Genomic DNA, 20,196 nt, shown 5'->3' with positions numbered 1-20,196 from the left:
CAGGGGAGATTCCTAATGAATGAATAAGAGATAAATAAATAAATACAAAATAATAAATAAATAATTAAATCCACCAAATGCTCATCTTCAAGCACAATCTCCCCAGTCTAAAAACATAAAATTTAATTTCAGGAAAACTGAAAATACATTTCACTTGGACACTTTATTCCCTTATTACTTATTTTTTGCTGGTCATTGCAGCATCCTCTGCAGCTTCTCTTGCTTTCTTCTCCCTTATTCCCCAGTACCTTGCATTGGCACGTTGCTGTAAATTATACATGTTATTAGTTCAACAAAAATGTAGTTACTTTTTTATTTTACTATTTCCATTTCATGCAGTTTCTAAACTTAAAATTACCCATAAATGGGATTCACACTAAACAATTTACATCAAAAGATAAAACTACATTAATTACAAGCTAAATACTATTCCTTACCGTTCTGAGGGCAATGAAACAGCTGTACTTCTGGTCTTCCTCCGTTATTGCACGTGCCTTCTCCTTCTTGAAGTGGGTCTTCAATGGCATCACAACACCAGTCAGTTGCTGAGCCATGGCAATTTCCTCCGGCTGTGTGAACAATCAGTTAGAAAAAAGAGAGAGAGAGAAGCTAGCTAATATCAAGGAAACACTATAACACAACACTGCATTTACAATTCTGACATGACATATTTACTGAAAACATGGCACCAGTTCCTTGTTGGGCACTGCCTTATGCCCCAAAGTTACCTTCTGCTCATGACATTCACCATATTGATACCAACATACACCCAGAACTTCCCTAATGGTTTAAATTGAACTACAATGGAAAAAGTACAACTCTGCAACGTTTCAAACACAGAACCCATGTAACACCCTTCCCACCTCAGCACCTTGCAGATAGGCTGTCCCTATCCCACATCACACTAATGGACTTGAGGGCAAAAGTGATACAGCACTTTAGGAGCAAGGTCCATCAGCCTGAGCTAGTTGACCCCCACAACTCCAAATGGTAAGAGCATGGCATCCCTTTGGGCCATATGACCCTTTCTCTACCTCCATTCAATCCCATCTTTACATTTTCTTTGGTTCAAGTGATATTCCATGGGCAACCAAAGCATCTTTCATCCCACCCTTCACCCTTTATTGTCCTATCAAACTCACTCCATCCATTTCATTTTCATACAGGGTTAACAACTGAAGTAATGAACTTGTTAGACAAGGGACCAAAACCTGACTGGGAAACAACCTTAACCTCAAATCAATGCAACAAATAAGAAATGTATTAATCATTCTATACTCACAGTGGCATCACCCTTGGCTGGCTTGTTGCTATTCAATGGGAAAAGAATAAGTTTGCTCTTGAACTCCTTCAGCCTCTGCACATTGGCCTGCATAGCCTCAACAGACTTGTTCCGTCGGCGGTAGTCTACTGAGATACCAATGGACCTGGCTTGTTTTTTTGCAACACCTGCGGCCTAAAAATTGTTCAAATTAGTTCAACTCCTCCCTGGAATGTTTGTTGAGGTGGGAAAGGAGAGGGCAGGGGATTGGGGGTGAGTGGAATATAGCTGTGTATAGATGATTTTTTAAGGCAGCACAAAGGGCTTTCTCTATTTTCCACACGAGGGGACAAGGAACTAAAATGACAAGGAAAAAAGGGTGGTGGATTAGAGTAGAATGGGTGCATCTTGACTGGTTACCTCCCCTGTAAGGAGGAAGGAGCCCTTTGTACAGAAAGTCAAACTTGATGCATCAAATGACACATTCTTTTGACGTGTGTGCATACACACAAAAAAGGGGAAAAGTATAAAAATATTTACATTAATATTGACCGGCATCAGCAAAATCAAGAAATAAATGACAAGTAAATACACAAGCTCTGTCATCAGAAATATTGAAGAGATTAAATTGGAAGGCCAAGTGATGATGGCAGTGAAGAATAATAGAAAAGAAATGGGTGACTTTTACTGGAGGTCCACAATGTTTTTAATAGTTTTTCCTCATCCCACATGTCCAAATTTCAATATTTTTCATATTTATTAATCTCTTTTAATAAAATTATGCCTATGTATGTCTCATGAGCCAAACTGGGGTATACAAGAATGCAGGTGTTGTCTTCCTTATATCTATTTTGTAGTTGTAGCTGAGTGACCCCAATATTATGTGAACAGGCCCTATCACATTTTCTGTGACATTATATTTACTCATGGTGAAAGAGAATGAGTAGAGCAGCAGTAACTTTATATTTTGTAATGTATGCATTGTGATGCATCATCATACATCAGGCAAGCACACGAACATTTGACTCATATTGAAGAAGTTAAACTACCCTATCTAACAATCTTTTCATCACCATTCTCTATGCCTTACCTATCATTTATCAAACATATCTTGGCTCATCCTTTCTGGTTCCCTTAACTAAATCTTTGCTCCATTATTTTGGCAACCTCTTTTATAAAGGGAGAAGCCTTTTATATATAAAACTAAACAAAATCCCCAAATCTACCTTTCAATAAAACCTACCTAGAATAGTTAACATGACTAAGGATATCCTCTGCTAACAGAAAGATTAAGTTGAGGAAATTGTTCTCTTGCTCTAAGAAGTCTGAACCCAACTGGCATAGTTCCAAGAAATACATAATATCTAGCCCCCAATTTTCAAACACAATTACTATATGGCATCCAAGTTGTTTTGGGGGCTGTAAACCCTCCATTTTTCTATCACAAATGTGTAGATTACCACAGTAAAGTTAAAAACTGTAATATGTACTTCTGAAAAACCATGTTCAAGGTTTTTGCTGCATATTACACACCAAAACTCATACCCACATGAAAACTATCTTAAAATACTAGTCTCAAAGATCTACATGTTTTGTTGTTTGAGTATGGAGGATGCTGTGATACATGGGAGTGGATGGGATGGGGGTGAAGGAGTACGTGTGAATAATAATTTGACACAGCCCAAGGGGCTTTCTCACCATCTTCTCTTTTTCTGAACGATGGAATAGAGAGGGTGGGTCACATTAAATGAAGCGGCCTCGCTATAGATGTGCTGTGTCTAGCTACACTGCTCCTGACCCTGGGCAGTGAGCAAAATGCTGGGATGACCCATCATCTAGGAGGAACCAAGATAAGAGGGAGGGAGGGAGATGAATGGGTGGGAGTGGATTTTGTGTGTTTTTTTGGCCACCTCCCTTGTAAGGTTAAAAACCTATGGTAATGTGTGTGTATGTATGCATGCCCACCTTAAGTTCCTCAAGTGAGAATCCTTTGCCAAGACGCTCCTTTGTGTTGTACCTGTGAAGTAAAGAACATTTCTTAACACCAATGCACAATCTAAATACAAAATATATACAAATATCAGTTCTGTGAGCAATGACAGTCATGTGTGCATTCAGGTTCCTGGGTTACAGATTTTCCCAGCAAGTGAAGATTTTTTCTCTTAATTTCTAGAGGCAGCATGATAAAGTAGAATAGTATAGTGTTTAGTGGTACATATACCAAAAAGTCCTAAATATATTTGGGTATACATACGAAAGGATTTCTTGGTGCATGGATCATTATACATCATTTAAAGTAGTGGTTCCCAAACTTCTTCAGCTTGTTACCCAATTTAACATCCCATATTAATCATGTCACCCTTTTCACAAAATGTTGTCAGCAATAACATATGTTGCTAAACTAAAACAGTAGATATTTTTGTTCTGTATTTGAGCATTGTGCATCTCAAGTGACCATTGCCAAAGATGTCGAGAAAATTAGTGGGATGGATGAAGCTGCATGCTTGAAGCTAGGCAAGGGATTCTTAGCTTCTTGATTTTCAGAATTTCTAAACATTTTTCCCGCACCTCCCTTACCCCTGAATAAAACCTCTATCCTGTAATATAAAAAAAAGTAGGAAACATTGTGAACTCCACATATATACTGTACACCTTCACTAATGTCCCTGGGTATCTTCAAACAAGACCTGGAGCCTGAGTTCAAATGAATATGAAGTTTGCATGTTCTGTGAACCAGACATACTCTTACCAGTTTGGGACTTATTTATTAACATTACCCTTGTACCACTAGTCATGCAAACATTTCTATCTTTTTATTTTCTTTTTGTGCTCATATTCAAACTAAACTGCATTGCCACTCAAATATTACAATTCTCACCTGAAGGTGGGGCACCTGACAACAGGTCTCAGTGCGCCAAGTGGGCGGGGTGCTAACTTCCTTGCCTTCTGTACACGAGCATTGCGACGACGTTGCTTCCGTGCTGGTTGGTTGAACCAGGTACGAACATATCGTTGCCAGTCTTTATGGAAGTGCGCATTGGGAATAATGTTGTTCCTTTTAGGAGCCATTTTGCTGCAAAGAATGTATTCAATATGAGCATGAATCTATAATATATATTCCTATAAAACTACAAATAATGAACAGACTACAGTATTACACCTGCTATGGAATTTAAATTGATATAAACTTCAGGTCTGACATTCTAGATCTGGTGCAAATAAAATACTGACTTGCCACACTACTTCATACAAGACCAAAAACTGATCAATGGCAGCCTCCTCAAGACATGCTACTTTTGAAAAAGCTTAAGAGTCAAAAGGCCCCCTTTATCGGTTTGCCTCCTGTTGCTACAAGATGTTTTGTTTACTACCATGTGGTTTTTAAAGTCTAATTCCTAATAAATCTATGAATTATGATGACATTCTGGCCATGGTGATAAAACATTTCTGGGTTCAATACACCTTTTTCTCTTAATCCAACACTTGCCAACTACCACTTATCACACCTGGGCCCAGGACAAAAAACCCACTTCAGGAATTGGGTGGTGGCAATTCCTGAGGTGGGATTCTGTAATGGGCCTAAACGTCCACACAAGTGGCAGCTGGTGAATATGAGCCCTAGGTGTAGTTAAATATCAGTGTTTGTGTGATACAAGGAAGAGGTGGGAGTGTATGTATGAATGATATTCTAACATAGCTCATAATTTCTCTCAGTCTTCTCTTTTTACTGCTTGAGGGAACAGAGAGGGTGGTGGGTTGGGGGGTTACTGATTATGTGAAACAGCCTTGCTGTGGGTGTGCTGTGTCTTGCTATATTGCTTCTGACCCTGGGCAGTGGGCAGAATACAGGAATGACCCATCATTCTCGTCATAAGGAGCTATGACGAGAGGGAAGAAAGGGTGGTGGGAGTGGAATGAGTGGGAATTAATACAGCTACAATTCTACAAGGAAACCACTTTCAATTAATGGCCAGAATGTGGTCAAATATACCAAGAATTAGTGGCTGGTATGTGCCTATGTGAAGAGAGGTGTTCTGGAGTATAATCAAGTAGTTTGCACTGAGTAGCACATGTTATTTTTGATCGAGGTTGTTCCAGTTGGGTTGGGAAGAAAAACTTTCTTCAATTTACTTGGTAAATTGAACAATGTCATTTGTTCTTACCATAATTCACTCACCTTCCATGTTCCCAAACCCAAAACCCATATTACTGTGCACCCACTTCTCAATAATTAACATAGTTGTAGGCAAGGACAATTTTTCTGAATTTATTTCCAACAGGAATGAATGTCAGACCCATTCAATTTCACAACAACACTATTGGAAACAAATTCTCAAAACATAACAGGCTGCAGGGCATTTTCCAAATTCTTACAATGTTTTTGGAAGTCTCACCAAGAATATATTTTTGATACAATAATATCTAAGTGATTTGCTATATGGATTTTCTAACCGCTGGTGAAAAACTATGCGATATTTAAACAATAGCTAGAGTTGGCACAGAGTACTAATAACCACTCTTTCAATGATGATACAGGCAAATGCTAGTTAATTCAAGTGAGTGGTAGTTCAAGCTGGCATCGGTTCCAGACTTTCCCAGTGTTGTACCCCAGTCCATATTACTTTTGGGTTGTGGATTAGGTATAATGTCGATACAGGGATAACTGAATTTATGTGGAATTAGGTTGCTGTTATTGTTATTCTTTAGACTGTACGGCCATGAAGTTAGGACTTTCGAAGGAACACCACAGCTAAAACGAGTTTTCCCACAAATCCCATAAAGTGTTTGTGTTGTTGGTATGCACGATTCTGTACAACAGTCTTCTATTGTGTCTTCTTTAGTATGGGGTGAAGTATTGCATTCTGGACAGTTATCTGCAATGTGGTTATCCAGCCTCTTCTGGTAGCTTAGAAAGGCTGGATGGTGGCCACACCACAATCTGGCCAGATGGACTCTTTCCTTACAGGAAAGAAAAGATTCAGAGGGTCTGTCAATGTGTTGTCCTTCAGTTTGTTGATGGAGCAGTGGGTGATATGATAATGGTTATGTTTCTGGACACTAGTGTGTGGGGGTTGTGGAGGAGAGTATTTGTGTGTGATTAGACATTTCAGTGTTGTTCTGATGTTTCCTGGCATGTGTGGGTGTTCTGCTATGTAGTGTAGCGTGTGTGCTGTATTTGTGGTTAAGTGTTTGTGTGCCACTCATGTCAAGGTAATCCTTGACTTTGAAGACTTCTGTTTCATAGTGTAAATGGTCTGAAGGTGTTATACTTGTCCTGTCTGTAATTGTCTTCCGGGGTTTGTTTTATATGGTCTGAAGGGTGTTGAGGTGCGTCTCAGTGAGATTTTGAGCCCATGCAGGGCTCACATAATCCATCACTGAGCATATGCATTGATTGTATAATTGGCTACATGGATTTTCGTCACCGTTCACATTCGCCCCCTTGACAATTCGCCACTCATCGGTATTACATGCTAGACATTTTGCCACCCATTCGTTGGACTTTTCGCCACCGATTGTTATATTGCGCTATAATTCTACATACATAGCATTAATACAATTAATCAATGTCTAAAACAAATTTATTAATAACAAGGCCTGTTAGTAAAAATAAAATAACATACCCATAAAGACAACACAATGAGCATAGCGTTCACGCCACGACCTGTACAAATGTATTTAGTTAATTAGTTAATTTATTACTTGTAGATATATGTAGACGTGACACCTTTTCTTTGCTTTGATAGATGGTATTTCAAAGAAATTATCCCACACCACACAGAAGTGACCAGTTCGTTACCCGTCGGGGTAACTATAGTCCAACTTGCAACTCAGTCCGGACGTCAATACTACATTGAGCATGTACACATACCCAAAGCTTTTTTTTTTTTATCACAATACAAGAACTTATTTTTCGAGAATATTGCATTTTAATAATATTATGTATCAATAGCTATACTCGACAATAAAGGCCACAGTGGTTCCCGGGTAAGTGACAAGTTAGATTGCATGATTTATCTCCGGCGTAGATCTGGGGGCGCAGGTAACCTATATTGTTTAGCCGGGCCGCAGATTTCCAGCTTGCCATATTACGATGTTCGATGGTCTTGCATTTTGCTTCCGACATTGTAATAGCTTTATTTCTATCTCGCATACGTTTAATCCCTCTTTCTGTGTTGAATAGAGGCATATGGAGTTAAGTACAGTAATATTTTCAATAAATTTCTATCGGTGGCGAATTGTCCAAAGAAAAGGTGGCGAAACGTCCATACAATGGGTGGCGAAAGGTCCAAGAAAATGACAGAAATGAGTGGCGATCTGTCTCAGGTGGCGAAAAACCCTGTTCCCGTATAATTTGTTTTGACCCAATGTTGTACCTGTAATTGATTTCAGTACATTAAGTCCAAGTATGCATTTAGTCTATATGATGTGTTATTTGAATGATGGATTTATCAAATTATGCCAAGAACCTTGGGTAGGTGGGTGTGGTATGAGTGTTGTTGATATACAAGTGTGGTATGTATGTGTGTTATCATCCAGTTGATGAAAAATGTGGCTGTAGATTTCTCTGGGGCTCTTTTTTGTGTCTATCTGTAGTGAATTAGGTGTTGAGTGCGTTTTCGTATGGTTATAGCATTTCTGTAGCTTTGTCTACATTATGGTGTGTGCATGTAGTTATGCCATTTATACCGAATTTTTTTTTCATTTCTGTGGTGTCTGGTGTGAATATAGCATGCATGTATAGATTAAAAAAATATAGAACCGAGCTCTGTGGTACTCTGTTCTTAATGTTTCTGATGTGCTACGATTGGCCATTATATGACAGGCATTTCTACCTTCCAGATAGTTGACCAGTCATCTTTTAGTATTATTGTGCATGTTTGTGTTATACATTTAGTTCGTAAGGTTGTGATGGGGGATGGTATAAAAAGTTTTACTGATGTCTAGTGTTATGAGAAGTGTTTTGTGATGGGGCCTTTCTGAATGGATGCCATCTGAAACTTAAGTGTGAGATCTACCAGGAATGTGTTTGCGAGTGTAGTCTAAAAATGTGTTGTGATTCTGCAATGCGGGTATGTAGTGTGTATTAGGCATTCATTGATGGAGGGGGTGCAGAGTAGTGTGATTTACATGGACTTACACTGGCGACTTCCTGGAAGAGGCTTATGCATGTGACTCCATATCAACAATTTCAACTTGTGGCAGTGTGTGGTGGACTATCATTGCTTTATAATTGAACTTCACTTCTTGATTAAACCAGAATTTATCAAGTCTGTGATTTGGCATTGTGATGTTGGTAGCATTGGGTCTTTGTTGGGTTTAGGGATGGTGATGGTTTTCCCATGCTTCCAGATGTTGGGTACAGTGTTGTGCAAATAGCTCACAATGTTCGTGAATGAGTGTATGCCATGTGGTCCAATGGGTTTTAGGTGGATGTTACTTATTAGTGCTTGAGGGTATGGATTATGTTTCATCTGGCTGTCTATGATGGGTGTATGGTCTGGATCTGTGTGGAAGTTTATTACATCAAATAGTGCATCGGTAGACAGGCATGGGGCGAGATGGCTTGTCTGTGCAAAATGATTTATGAGTGTATTTGCTTATTGTCCATTTGTGGGTAAATTGATGGTATTCTTTAGAAGTGCACACTTATGTAATAAGTAATGGAAAATTGAATAATTTTGTAAATTATAATGCATCAAAATAATGTTATTCTTGGTGGAAGTTGCATTGACTTTTAGTGCCAACTTTGTTTTGAGGTCAGAGACAAAGACAACAGCCTGATGACCTCTAGAATTACAAGTACTGCATTACTGAATGCAGGTTAGGTTAGGTTAGGTTACAACATACAAATTTAGCATACTTTACTTTCTTCGACCTCCACCTCTACCAAATGGCATCAAGTCGTCAAAGCAGCTATGTCTGTTAAATAGTTTTTAACAACTTTCTATTATTGATTTAAGCCAAGAAAAATGTAATTACATTGATATATTACAATTTACAATTTTTTTTCTTGCTATACCACATAGGTGTGCACTTTTAAAAATTTACTAAATTGACTGTTGTGGTCATTGCTGCAGGAGTGTGTCATGTTACTGTTGGATAGTGTAATGCTGCCAAGTGTTTTATACAGTTAACTGTCATTTTCTTATTGACAAAATTTTGCCAATTTTATATTTTCTGTTTATATACTTTATTGTTTACCTCAGTGTCTAGGTATAGCTGCACTGACACAAGGATGACCATTTCAATATTTGGAATTGTTAGTTGGTGTGTTGAATAACAATCAAACCAAAGCTAACCTAACATTGCATGACTTGCTCAAAATGGTGATAAAAAAATTTGTTGTACAGAACTACACGATATAGCAACAGAAAATTAATTATGTAAATTATATCAATGTAATATGTAATTTTCTTGGCGGAAATGAAAAACAAAAGTTGCTAAACCGTATTTCATAACTAACTCACGCCAGACAAATGGTACACCACATTTGTTTAGATAGATGCAGACATCGAACAAATGAAAGGCTGATAAATTCGCCACTCCTAACATGTATTTATGTAAATTGGTACCTGTAATTTAAAGGTAATCTGGATCGTCATCGCCCTGGTGATGGATGTTGGCGGCCACTTCAATAACTTTCTCATTGCAGGGAATAAAAGTTTCTCCTAGCTTGAAGGAATGCATGGATTTCAGCTCCACAGCATTCCTTCAAGAATATGTACCTCGCAAGGTAATAGCGGAAGTACCGAGGGCGTATTCCAAACCTCAATACCCACTCTTTTATGTCATGCCAATGCCACTCAATAGTTTGAGCGTGTACCTCCTAGACCCTGGTTCAACAAAGTTTTTAGAGTGCCTTTACAGTCACTAATGCTATAGTTGCATTTCTTTTTCTGGTAAATCTTTAGTTTCGACCATGGGAGGAATATAGCAATAGAAAATTAAATATTAATTTTGTAAATTAAAATGTATCAACGAAATATGCAATTTTGTGTGCGGAAATGAAAATAAAAATACCTTGCTACAAGCTAAATATGCTAATGAACGAAGTCAGTAGCATAGGATCGGGACGCCATGTTTTTATGGTAGATGCCGACGTCGAAGGTATGAAAGGATGATAAATTCGTCTAAGGTAAATTAAACTAACCTAACCGGTAAATCTTTAGTTTCGACCATGGGAGCAATAGAAAATTAAATATTAATTTGTATACTCCGCAAGCTGAAACAGTGGTTGAAAAGCCCGCCAATGTCTCTCACGACGACGACGATCCGGATGACATCTAATTTGCAGGTAATGATTTATTAAACACAGGTTAGGTTAGTTTAGTTTACCTTAGACAAATTTATCATCCTTTCATTTCTTCGACGTCGGCATCTACCATAACAAACATGGCGTACCATTCGTCGTACATGACTTCGTTACATAAGAACATAAGAATGCTATAGCAAAGCGTTCGACAAAGTGCCACACCAGAGACTACTAAATAAAATCAAAGCCCATGGCATAGGAGGAAAAGTGTTAGAATGGATTAGAGCTTGGATTAGTAACAGAAAACAGAGGGTCACCATAAATGGAATAAAATCTAGGTGGGGCAATGTTACTAGCGGGGTCCCCTAGGGCTCGGTTTTGGGTCCCTTATTGTTCATTATGTATATAAACGACTTAGACGATGGGATAAATAGTGATGTTAGTAAGTTTGCGGACGACACTAAAATAGGACGCCTAATTAGGTCAGGAGAAGACGCCCAGATTCTGCAGGATGAACTTAATAAACTGTTAACATGGTCGGTGAAATGGCAAATGAACTTCAATTTCTCTAAGTGTAGCGTGTTAAACGTAGGGCTACACAACCCCGAAAATAGATACAACTTAGATGACACGTTTTTAGAAACAATTTTGCCAACCGTGTAGTAAATGAATGGAATAAACTTCCTGCACAGGTAGTGCAATGTAGTTCAGTTCGAAGCTTTAAGAATCAGTTAGATAAATACCTAAGTAAGATGCTGTAATGATCATAATTTATCTTATATTATTTGTTTTTGTTTTGTTATTATTTATCTGTCTGATTTTCATTTATTTTGTTTATGTTTTGTTATCATTTGTCTGTCTGATTTTCATTTATTATTAGTTATATGTCAATTTATCATTATTTACTATTTACCTGTTTGTTTATTATTCAACTATACCTATGCATTTATTTATGTATTTTATTTGTTATTTACATTATTATAGTTTTTATTTATTGTTTTATTATTATGATTTTTTTTTTGCATCCGACCTAGATATGGATCAAAAGGTCTCCTGTCGGCATGCTCCGCCTTTGTAATCTGAGTGCGAGAGGGACTTGGGAGTTCTGGTGAGTCCGGACCTTAAAACCAGGAAGCAGTGCATTAGCGCCAGAAATAAAGCAAACAGAGCATTAGGCTTCATTGCTAGGACGGTAACGAATAGAAGTGCAGAGGTAATTATTAAACTCTATCTAGCGATAGTTAGACCCATCCTTGACTATGCGGTACAGTTTTGGTCTCCGTCCTACAGAATGGACATAAATTCACTAGAATCAGTACAGAGAAGAATGACCAAAATGATACAAGGACTCGGAAATTTGCCTTACGAAGAGAGGCTTAGGCACCTAAACTTACACTCTCTGGAAAGACACAGAGTGCGGGGTGATCTAATAGAAGTGTTCAAGTGGATCAAAGGCTATAACAAGGGTGATGCAAACAAGGTCATCATAATAAAACAACAGGGCAGGACTCGCAGTAATGGGTATAAACTGGACAAATTTAGATTTAAGAAGGAAACAGGCAAGAATTGGTTTACAAATAGGGTGGTCGATGAATGGAATAAACTTAGTAACCACGTAGTAAGCGCTGAAACTATCAGTTGTTTTAAAAAACGATTAGACAACTTTATGGATGGGGACGACAGGTGGTGATGGATACGGAGCTGCCTAGTGTAGGCCTTATGGTCTTTTGCAGTCTCCTTTATTTCTTATGTTCTTATGTTACTTAAGAAATGTTTTAGCACCTTTTTTGTTTTTCATTTCCGCACACAAAATTACATATTTCATCGATACATTTTAATTTACAAAATTAATATTTAATTTTCTATTGCTATATTCCTCCCATGGTCGAAACTAAAGATTTACCCTTTTCCTTCTTTGTGCATGCAATATAGTTTCTGCACACCCACATATGCTATCTTCAGGGAACCAGCACGGTTTATTACATTATGGGCAATTAACCATTGATGGCAGAACCCCCATGTTCTCTCAAACTCTAGAGAAGCAGAACCCCCGTGTTCTCTCAAACTCTAGAGAAGCCTTGTCGTCTTTAAAACCCCGCTTGTTAACATCACCTGGAGTGGAAGAACAACCGGTGCACAAGGTGATATCTATCATGTAACAGACATTTCAACTGGACCAGGCAGATGACGAACATTTGACAAATGACAAGATGGCATCCTGATCTTATGCTAGTGACTTCATTCATTAGTATATTTGCTTATAGCAAGGTATTTTTTTTTTATTTCTGCCAAGAACATCGCATATTACATTCATGTATTATAATTCACAAAATTAATATTTAATTTTCTAATGCTATATCACAGTTGTGCACAACTTATATCAAAATGGTGCCCACTAACCAGGATTTACTACAATTAACACAAATTCCAGAACCATGCACATTTCCATTTAATCATGAAACATATGATGCCCAATGGCTCCTAGCCTAACACAACCATTCCTCTGAATAACCTTTGAAATGTGAAAAAGAAGGAAGTGTTATGTGATACTTGAATAGAACCAAACCCATTATAACCATTTCAATGATTAAGTTGGCATTATAAGGAATCAACTTTACTGATAGCATAACTATTACAGCATTCCCAACCAGGAGGAAACACTAGAATGAAGAAGGGCTTAGCTAAAATATGGGTCAGCGTGCATATCAATCAATGCATTGCTCCTCTTACAAATCCATAGCTCAAAATAGTTATGTCTAAAGAAATTACGTTACATTTATGACTGATCGAGCTTCCCAGGGCTTCATTGATTGTAACAATCAACAATCTCCATGTACTCTAACATTATGATTAATGAAAGGAACATCCTTAGGTAGGTCAAACACCACCAGAGGCGCCACCGTCGATGACGAGCACAATAGCGCGTCATTTTATGCGCACGCCGTTCAAACGGCCAAATTTACATACCGCGGGAAATTTAATTAATAAAAATGTTGCGTGAGTGTATTTACTACGATCGTAATAAATTTCAAACATTCACATCATCAGTTACATGTCGGTCAATAAAAACATTAGATAAACATGGCGGCCTGCATTCAGCAGTATATCAAAAATTGGTATATGTTTCAACGTAAAAAATGAGCTAACAAATTTATTGTGCGGGCAACTGACCATAATTAACCAAAACTACTAGTATCGTGGATTATTCTAATACCAAAATAAAGTCAGTATGTTACGGTAGAGCTGAGAAATTGGTTGTTAAAATTAGTTTTTTTTTCTATCGGGTCGGATTATCGGATAACAACATCAACATCCATCCCGCCATCTTATCTATCACTGGTGATATGGACCAAACTTCACTCTATTAAGTTTCTTACTATTATGTTATTAGTGTAATAGACTTATAGTTGAATTATTTTAAATATTTCCTTTAAAATGTGTGATTTTCATGTAATTTGATCGAAGAGAAGTTACGTTTTCATCCTCCGTAATATTACGGACCACAGCTACGATTCGTCCTGCCCGCTATCTATGATCACTGGTGGTATGGATCAAACTACACTATTAAGTTTGTTACTATTGGGTTATTAGCGTAATACCTTGCATATAATTGAATTATTCAAATTATTTTCTTTAAAATGTGTGATTTTCATGTAATTTTACGGTATTCGTAGCTGTGGTGGGTAATTTTGCAGAGGATAAAAACGTAATTATATGATCAAATTACATGGAAATCACACATCTTATAGAAAATAGGTCAAATAATGCAACCATATGCTAATTTTTTATATAAAATTGTGCCTGTCAGTAAAAACCGTCATTGTTTACGTTTGATCGGCGATCAGTCAGACCGCACGTTTCGGCCCGATTTCCTCGGACAAAATAGGCCCGATTTAATTCCATTCAAAATGCAATATCTCGAGAACTAGGACAGCTAGATGGATAAATCAAATTGCATTATACTCATAGCGACTTTTTCCATCCCATGAGAACTACTTCAGCTCAAATATCAGGAATTCCATTTTCATATTGACCTAGCTAACATCCTTCAGATATAAAATGAATAATTTAAGCACCAAGTAAACATTGAAAACTATTCCCAATGGAAATGATTTTTGTGGAAATGTCTGGAACAATGAATTATTTCCATCTCAAACAGTTGTGTTCATGAAATATGAATACATTTAAGATTTCAATTAAAAAGGAATGCTAAAAATTTAATATCATGCTCATCACACTTTCTGACTAGGGCGCACTGCCACTGTTAAAGTGGTAGTAAAACGTCGCCCCCTCCTGAAGTAAAATTCTTTTTCGCGTTAATAAAAGGTTGTAAAATTAAATTTTGAAAAACTTATTTCAGCCGGAACAAGTATTTACCAAATAACCAAGACAACAATAGCAAACTTTCATATAGGTATATATATATATAATTATATGGACTACCTGGAATTGAGCAACGTCAGTCTCTGACTTCATAAATCCGTATGTACTCAGCCCGTAATGTTAAGCAGCTAAATTCTGTGCACATATGAGCATGTCAACATTTAGGTTACTGTTTGTATACCCCATATTTATCGAGTATCATCTCGAAATCATTTAACATTATAGTACTTTTGAATCAATAAATATTATTGTCAGATATGTCAGTCTTGATTTTTAATCACAATAACCAAAAAACTTGAGCAGGTCACGATAAATACTTAATTTTTCATACCAGGCACTTTCTTACCTTCAGGTCCACCAACCCTTAGCGATGAAGAACCTTGTGTATGAAAACAAACACAGAGCTGAAGTGATGGTTCCAAATTATTTTTTTTATTCATATTTTCCAGTGTTATTATTATATATAGATACTAGTAATACAATATAATTAATTTCATATGTATACTACGTATTCATATTTTGATATAGATAGAAATATATAATTTAGTAACAATGAATTAGAGAAAACGAGGAGTGACTGACCATTATTTTTGGGCTTAAACTAAGAATATTGTCACTCAATTTGTTCAAATTTCACCCAGACAGTATTCTTAATTTTCGAACACTCTCTAGTCCTTTATAAGTAAGAAATTATTCTGACAAACTTAACTAAGCCTCAGTAATTTTAATCATTTTTGCTTTGGATAACGCTACATTACTGAACTTCAGAGGGAAATCTTGTACTTAATAAGATTGAAAAATTTGGTTACAGTCATTTAAGTCTCAGTCATTTTAGTTGTGTTTATAACACCACATAATATTATGGTATTTTATGAGAACTGTTATTCAATTTTATTTACTCTTTCATACGTTTCCTTTCTAGGGAAACATCTTCTATGTAATATACAGGGCCTCTTCCCCACCTCAAATAAAACTAAAGTGAGATATGTAGAGGAACTATAGCCATAGAGAGCGATTATCTTTCCCTCTGTCTCACAGAGTCACATCTGAATGCAAATATAAAAGACGAGGAAATCAAAATAGAGGACTATACCCTATATCGCACAGATAGAAAGGACAGAAGTCATGATGATGATGATGATGATAAATAATAATAATGATAATAATAATAATAATAATAATAATAATAATAATAATAATAATAATAATAATAATAATAATAATAATAATAATAATAATAATTTATTGGGCATTGAATCAATGTACATGAAGTGCAGATAATGAAGAGCACATAGTTCGAAAAAAAAATACAATTGCCGAGGATAACACAAAAAAGCATGTAGGCTAATTTTCATTGTGGTCCTTATTGGACTGTTTTTCTACACTAAGTTACACAAACAACATACATAGGGGTTAAGGGGACCAGAGACAGTCATGAGTAATACCAATCAGTACACATATGACACATAAACATTATTATAGATTTGCTTATACTACTAAAATGTTCGTAACACGTAGGATATTGAGACCAAAACTTGAGCATCATCACAATAAGGAACATTGCATTATGCATCAGGAACAACAAAATAATTGCTAAAAGGTACCAAAACAGTATGAGTAAGTACCAGATCAGTGTAGTACCATTAATGATAAACTAAGAGTAAATATCAAGGTAGCAGGCCATCAACAATGTTGTTATAGTGAATGGTACATGGCAGCTTGGGTCACCTATTAATTAATTCCAAAATATACCTGTACCTCAGGACGGAGTGGGTAATGACACATTAGTTTGAGCACCAGGAAGTAGTACATTATAACCTAAAAAGCACCAGAGGTAGGCTACAGGGGACCAGTACTCGTATGAGTAAACAAGGAGATCAAGGAAAAGGTCCAATTACCTTGTTGCCTGGTGCCCTGATTCACCAGGCTTGTATTATGATCAGATCATAACTGTTCTCGGACCATACCTGAGACATATACCTTACTATGACAAACAAAACAAAGGTGGAAACCAGTTTAGAACATCAAACATTTATATACTAAGCTAAACCCCTGAAAGACAAAAGGGGAGGTCAGAACAGTTATGAGTGAACGTAGATTTTGATGGTATTACTCATGGAGTCAGGTACCCCTCACTAGACTAGTAGTATATAAAATCAAGGCTGTTCTCGGTCCATAATTGAGAAATATAGTAATCCTTGACATTTTTCTTGAAAACAACTTTGCTATTTGACTGCTTAATGGACATAGTGAGTTCCATAGTTAAAAACCTGTGAAGTGAAAGCTGTTTTTGGTGAAGGAACTTGCATGAGCTACAATAAAATACCCTTGACTGTTCCGGGTTCGCTTCTCAGCAGATAACGTAAAATTACAGCTCACACATGAAGGAGCAAAATTATGAACGACATTGTAAAGATTATTTAGTTTCAGCTGCTGGACACGATATTTTACAGGTAACATTCATACTTTGCTAGATTCTTCTATACCAATATGATTACGTCTAGGTAAATTTAGCATGAATCTAATTATCTTATTTTGTGCAACCTGTAGCTGAGACTGTTTTTTTCTGCTCAGACTACTGTACCAAGAGCTACAAGCGTAATCAAAGTGATGCTGTATCAAGGCTGAGACCAGAATCTTCTTTGTTTCCATACAAAAATTTCTGGGTTTTCTGTACAAAAATTTGACTTTTTGTGAACACTTGGATACAATCTTATCCGTTAAGGCATTTCCTGAGAGGGACTGATCCAAGGGTATTCCAAGATAAGTTACCTCTTGTTTTGACTCCAAGACATTATCCCCACATCTGACCTGTACACTGTGGTGCTTCCTGAGGTTGGGTTTTGATGCGAAGACAGTACTTTCCGTTTTACCAAGGTGTAAAGACAGCTTGATATCTATGAGTCAGTCCTAGACTGATGACAGTTCAACGCTCAGGGCCTCCTCTACTTCAACTGGGTCCCTACCTGAGACAATTAGTGCGGAGTCGTCTGCATAGAGCAGTAACTTACAGTCCACAGCACCTGACATGTCGTATAGACCAGGAATAGAAGTGGTCCCAGAATTGAACCTTGTGGTACACCACAAGTTATCTCTCTGTCACCTGAGCAGGCTCCATTTACCTGCACAAGTTGTTTGCGCCCTGTGAGGTAAGACTTGAACCAGCCAATATTCGCCACTCCTAATGCCTGATTTTTTTTTTAAATAAAATATCATGATCCACTGTGTCAAATGCCTTTTGTAGATCCAACAAAACTAAACCCGTGGAGTCACCTCTGTCGCATTTCTGTATTATCAGATCGTAAAGGTATACTAAGCTGGTGTCTGTTGAGTACTTCGATCTAAAATCAGATTGCATAGCGTATAGTAGATTACGTTCCCTGAATTAGGTATCTAACTGATTGTATACGATACGTTCCAAAACTTTGGAATATCTAGAATTGAAACAGGTCTGTAGATTCCTGCCTCAGTTTTTGCGTTTTTCTTGTAAAGAGGTGTTATCCGAGCCCTCTTCATGTCGCTTGGGATAAATTCTAAACTGATAGACAAATTTATTATGTGAGTTATAGGAGTTATGATTGTGGCCCTATCCTTAACAAACCTCGCAGGAATATCGTCTAACCCTGAAGCCTTATTGGCACTTATGTTAGCCAGTAGTTTAAACACTTCTTCTTGAGTGGTCTCATGTAGTTGGAAACACTTTGTGGACTTATCTTTATAGTACTCCTGAACGTACTCCACCCCAAACTTCCCAGAACCCGTTGGGAGGGATCTTACTAGTTTAGTGGCTATGGTTGTGAAGAAGGAGTTGAAGTGGTCAGCTATGGTGTTCTTATCAGAGTTAAGCTCGCCGTTTATCATGAGTCCTATCCTGTCTGCTTTGTTACTAGGCTTAGTGTGGACTTCTAGGGTCTTCAGAGTTTGCCAAAGCTTCTTTGGATCGTGTTTGTTCTGGTTCGCCATGTTAGTACAATAATCAGCTTTGGCCTTTTCCTTCCAATATTTCACCTGATTCCTAGTCTTAACGAGGAGGCGTATTAAGCTGTCTAAAAGACACATGTACAAGTCAAATCCAGTAAATAAAACAATTAAAACATAGAAGAAAAGATCAAAGAACTAGAATACAAACTTAAAGAGTCACATGAAAAACAGAGGATATATGAAGAAAATAAAGTAATAGAGGAGATAAAAGTAAATCCCAAATACTTTCATGTATACGCACAAAAGAAACTGAAGACACGGGTTAAGATTGGTCAACTTGAAAAAGACAATGGTGAACTAGTGAATGACCCAACCATAATTGTAGATATGCTGGGAAGACAGTACAAAAGTGTGTTTGGTGTGAAATAGATGGGATGAACAAAAATTGTTTAAATGACATAGAATTTATATCTGAGGACATTATAGAGGCCATCAATGAACTCAAACCAAACTCAGCAGCAGGCCCAAACAACCTACCTGCAGTGTTCTTAAAGAAATGTAAAAAGGTGATAGCTACTCCGATCAGTATAATATGGAGAAAATCACCAGAGGAAGGTGCCATACCATCAGCACTTAAAGAAGGCCTAATTACCCCCATTTTCAAAGGAGGTTCAAGGGGTATAGTATCCAACTACAGGCCTGTTTGCCTCACCTCCCACATCATCAAGATGCTTGAGAGAGTGGTTCGGAAGTCCATAGTAAAAAATTTGGAAAGGACTGACCAGTTCAACCCGGGCCAGCATGGCTTTCGCAATGGTAGATCATGCCTCTCAATTTCTGGCCCATTATGCAAATGTACTCGAGAAAATAACATGTGGGGAGAACATAGACATAGTGTACCTGGACTTTGCGAAGGCATTTGACAAGGTGGATGACGGGATCTTGCTGCACAAGGTAAAAACAAAAAAAATGTGGCATTAATGGTAAGCTCTGTATTTGGCTCAGAGACTTTCTTCATAAAGGAAACCGAAAGTGGTAGTGGAAGGCACACACTCCAAAGACTCGACAGTGATCAGTGGAGTGCCACAAGGTTCGGTGCTCGGCCCAGTTTTATTCCTAATCATGATCAGTGACATAGAAAAAGATATAGCTAACACAAAGGTGACATCATTCGCGGATGACACTAGAATATCCCAACCAACACTAGTTCGACTGGCAGGGCGCAAATGTACTCTACAACAACAACAGGAAAGGAGGAAGACTGTTCTTGGAGGCGTGGGCCACTAACGAAGACAGCATAAACAGGTCCATAACACTCAACCCCATATACGCAGGGGCAAGAGAGAGGTGAAAAAATATCACGGACGACGGCGGG

At 37.5% G+C, this 20,196-nt stretch overlaps 1 protein-coding gene across 1 annotated transcript; it reads right to left on the bottom strand.

Moving 5' to 3' along the window:
* Nucleotides 1–148: 148 nt before the first annotated feature.
* Nucleotides 149–15,337, bottom strand: RpL13 (ribosomal protein L13). The gene is made up of 6 exons (XM_076200977.1): nucleotides 15,247–15,337; nucleotides 4,140–4,334; nucleotides 3,227–3,278; nucleotides 1,283–1,456; nucleotides 438–569; nucleotides 149–265 (listed from the first exon to the last, which is right to left on the bottom strand). The coding sequence occupies exons 2-6, from the start codon at nucleotides 4,328–4,330 to the stop codon at nucleotides 179–181; spliced, it is 636 nt and encodes a 211-aa protein (XP_076057092.1). The 5' UTR covers nucleotides 4,331–4,334; nucleotides 15,247–15,337; the 3' UTR covers nucleotides 149–178.
* Nucleotides 15,338–20,196: the final 4,859 nt, after the last annotated feature.

Source organism: Oratosquilla oratoria, chromosome 17, assembly GCF_046742065.1.
Source record: "Oratosquilla oratoria isolate Oo_2021 chromosome 17, ASM4674206v1, whole genome shotgun sequence".
Taxonomy (NCBI): domain Eukaryota; kingdom Metazoa; phylum Arthropoda; class Malacostraca; order Stomatopoda; family Squillidae; genus Oratosquilla; species Oratosquilla oratoria.
The sequence above is the reverse complement of the archived record's forward strand: the minus strand, read 5'-3'. Positions and strand labels throughout refer to the sequence as shown.

Coding starts and splice junctions, on each gene's coding strand:
- RpL13 (XM_076200977.1), bottom strand. CDS start 4,330: ATGGCTCCTAAAAGGAACAACATTATTCCCAATGCGCACTTCCATAAA. Junction 1,457..3,226: donor TCTCACTTGAGGAACTTAAG/GTGGGCATGCAT, acceptor AACAATTTTTAG/GCCGCAGGTGTTGCAAAAAA. Junction 570..1,282: donor CAGCCAAGGGTGATGCCACT/GTGAGTATAGAA, acceptor TTGTTCACACAG/CCGGAGGAAATTGCCATGGC.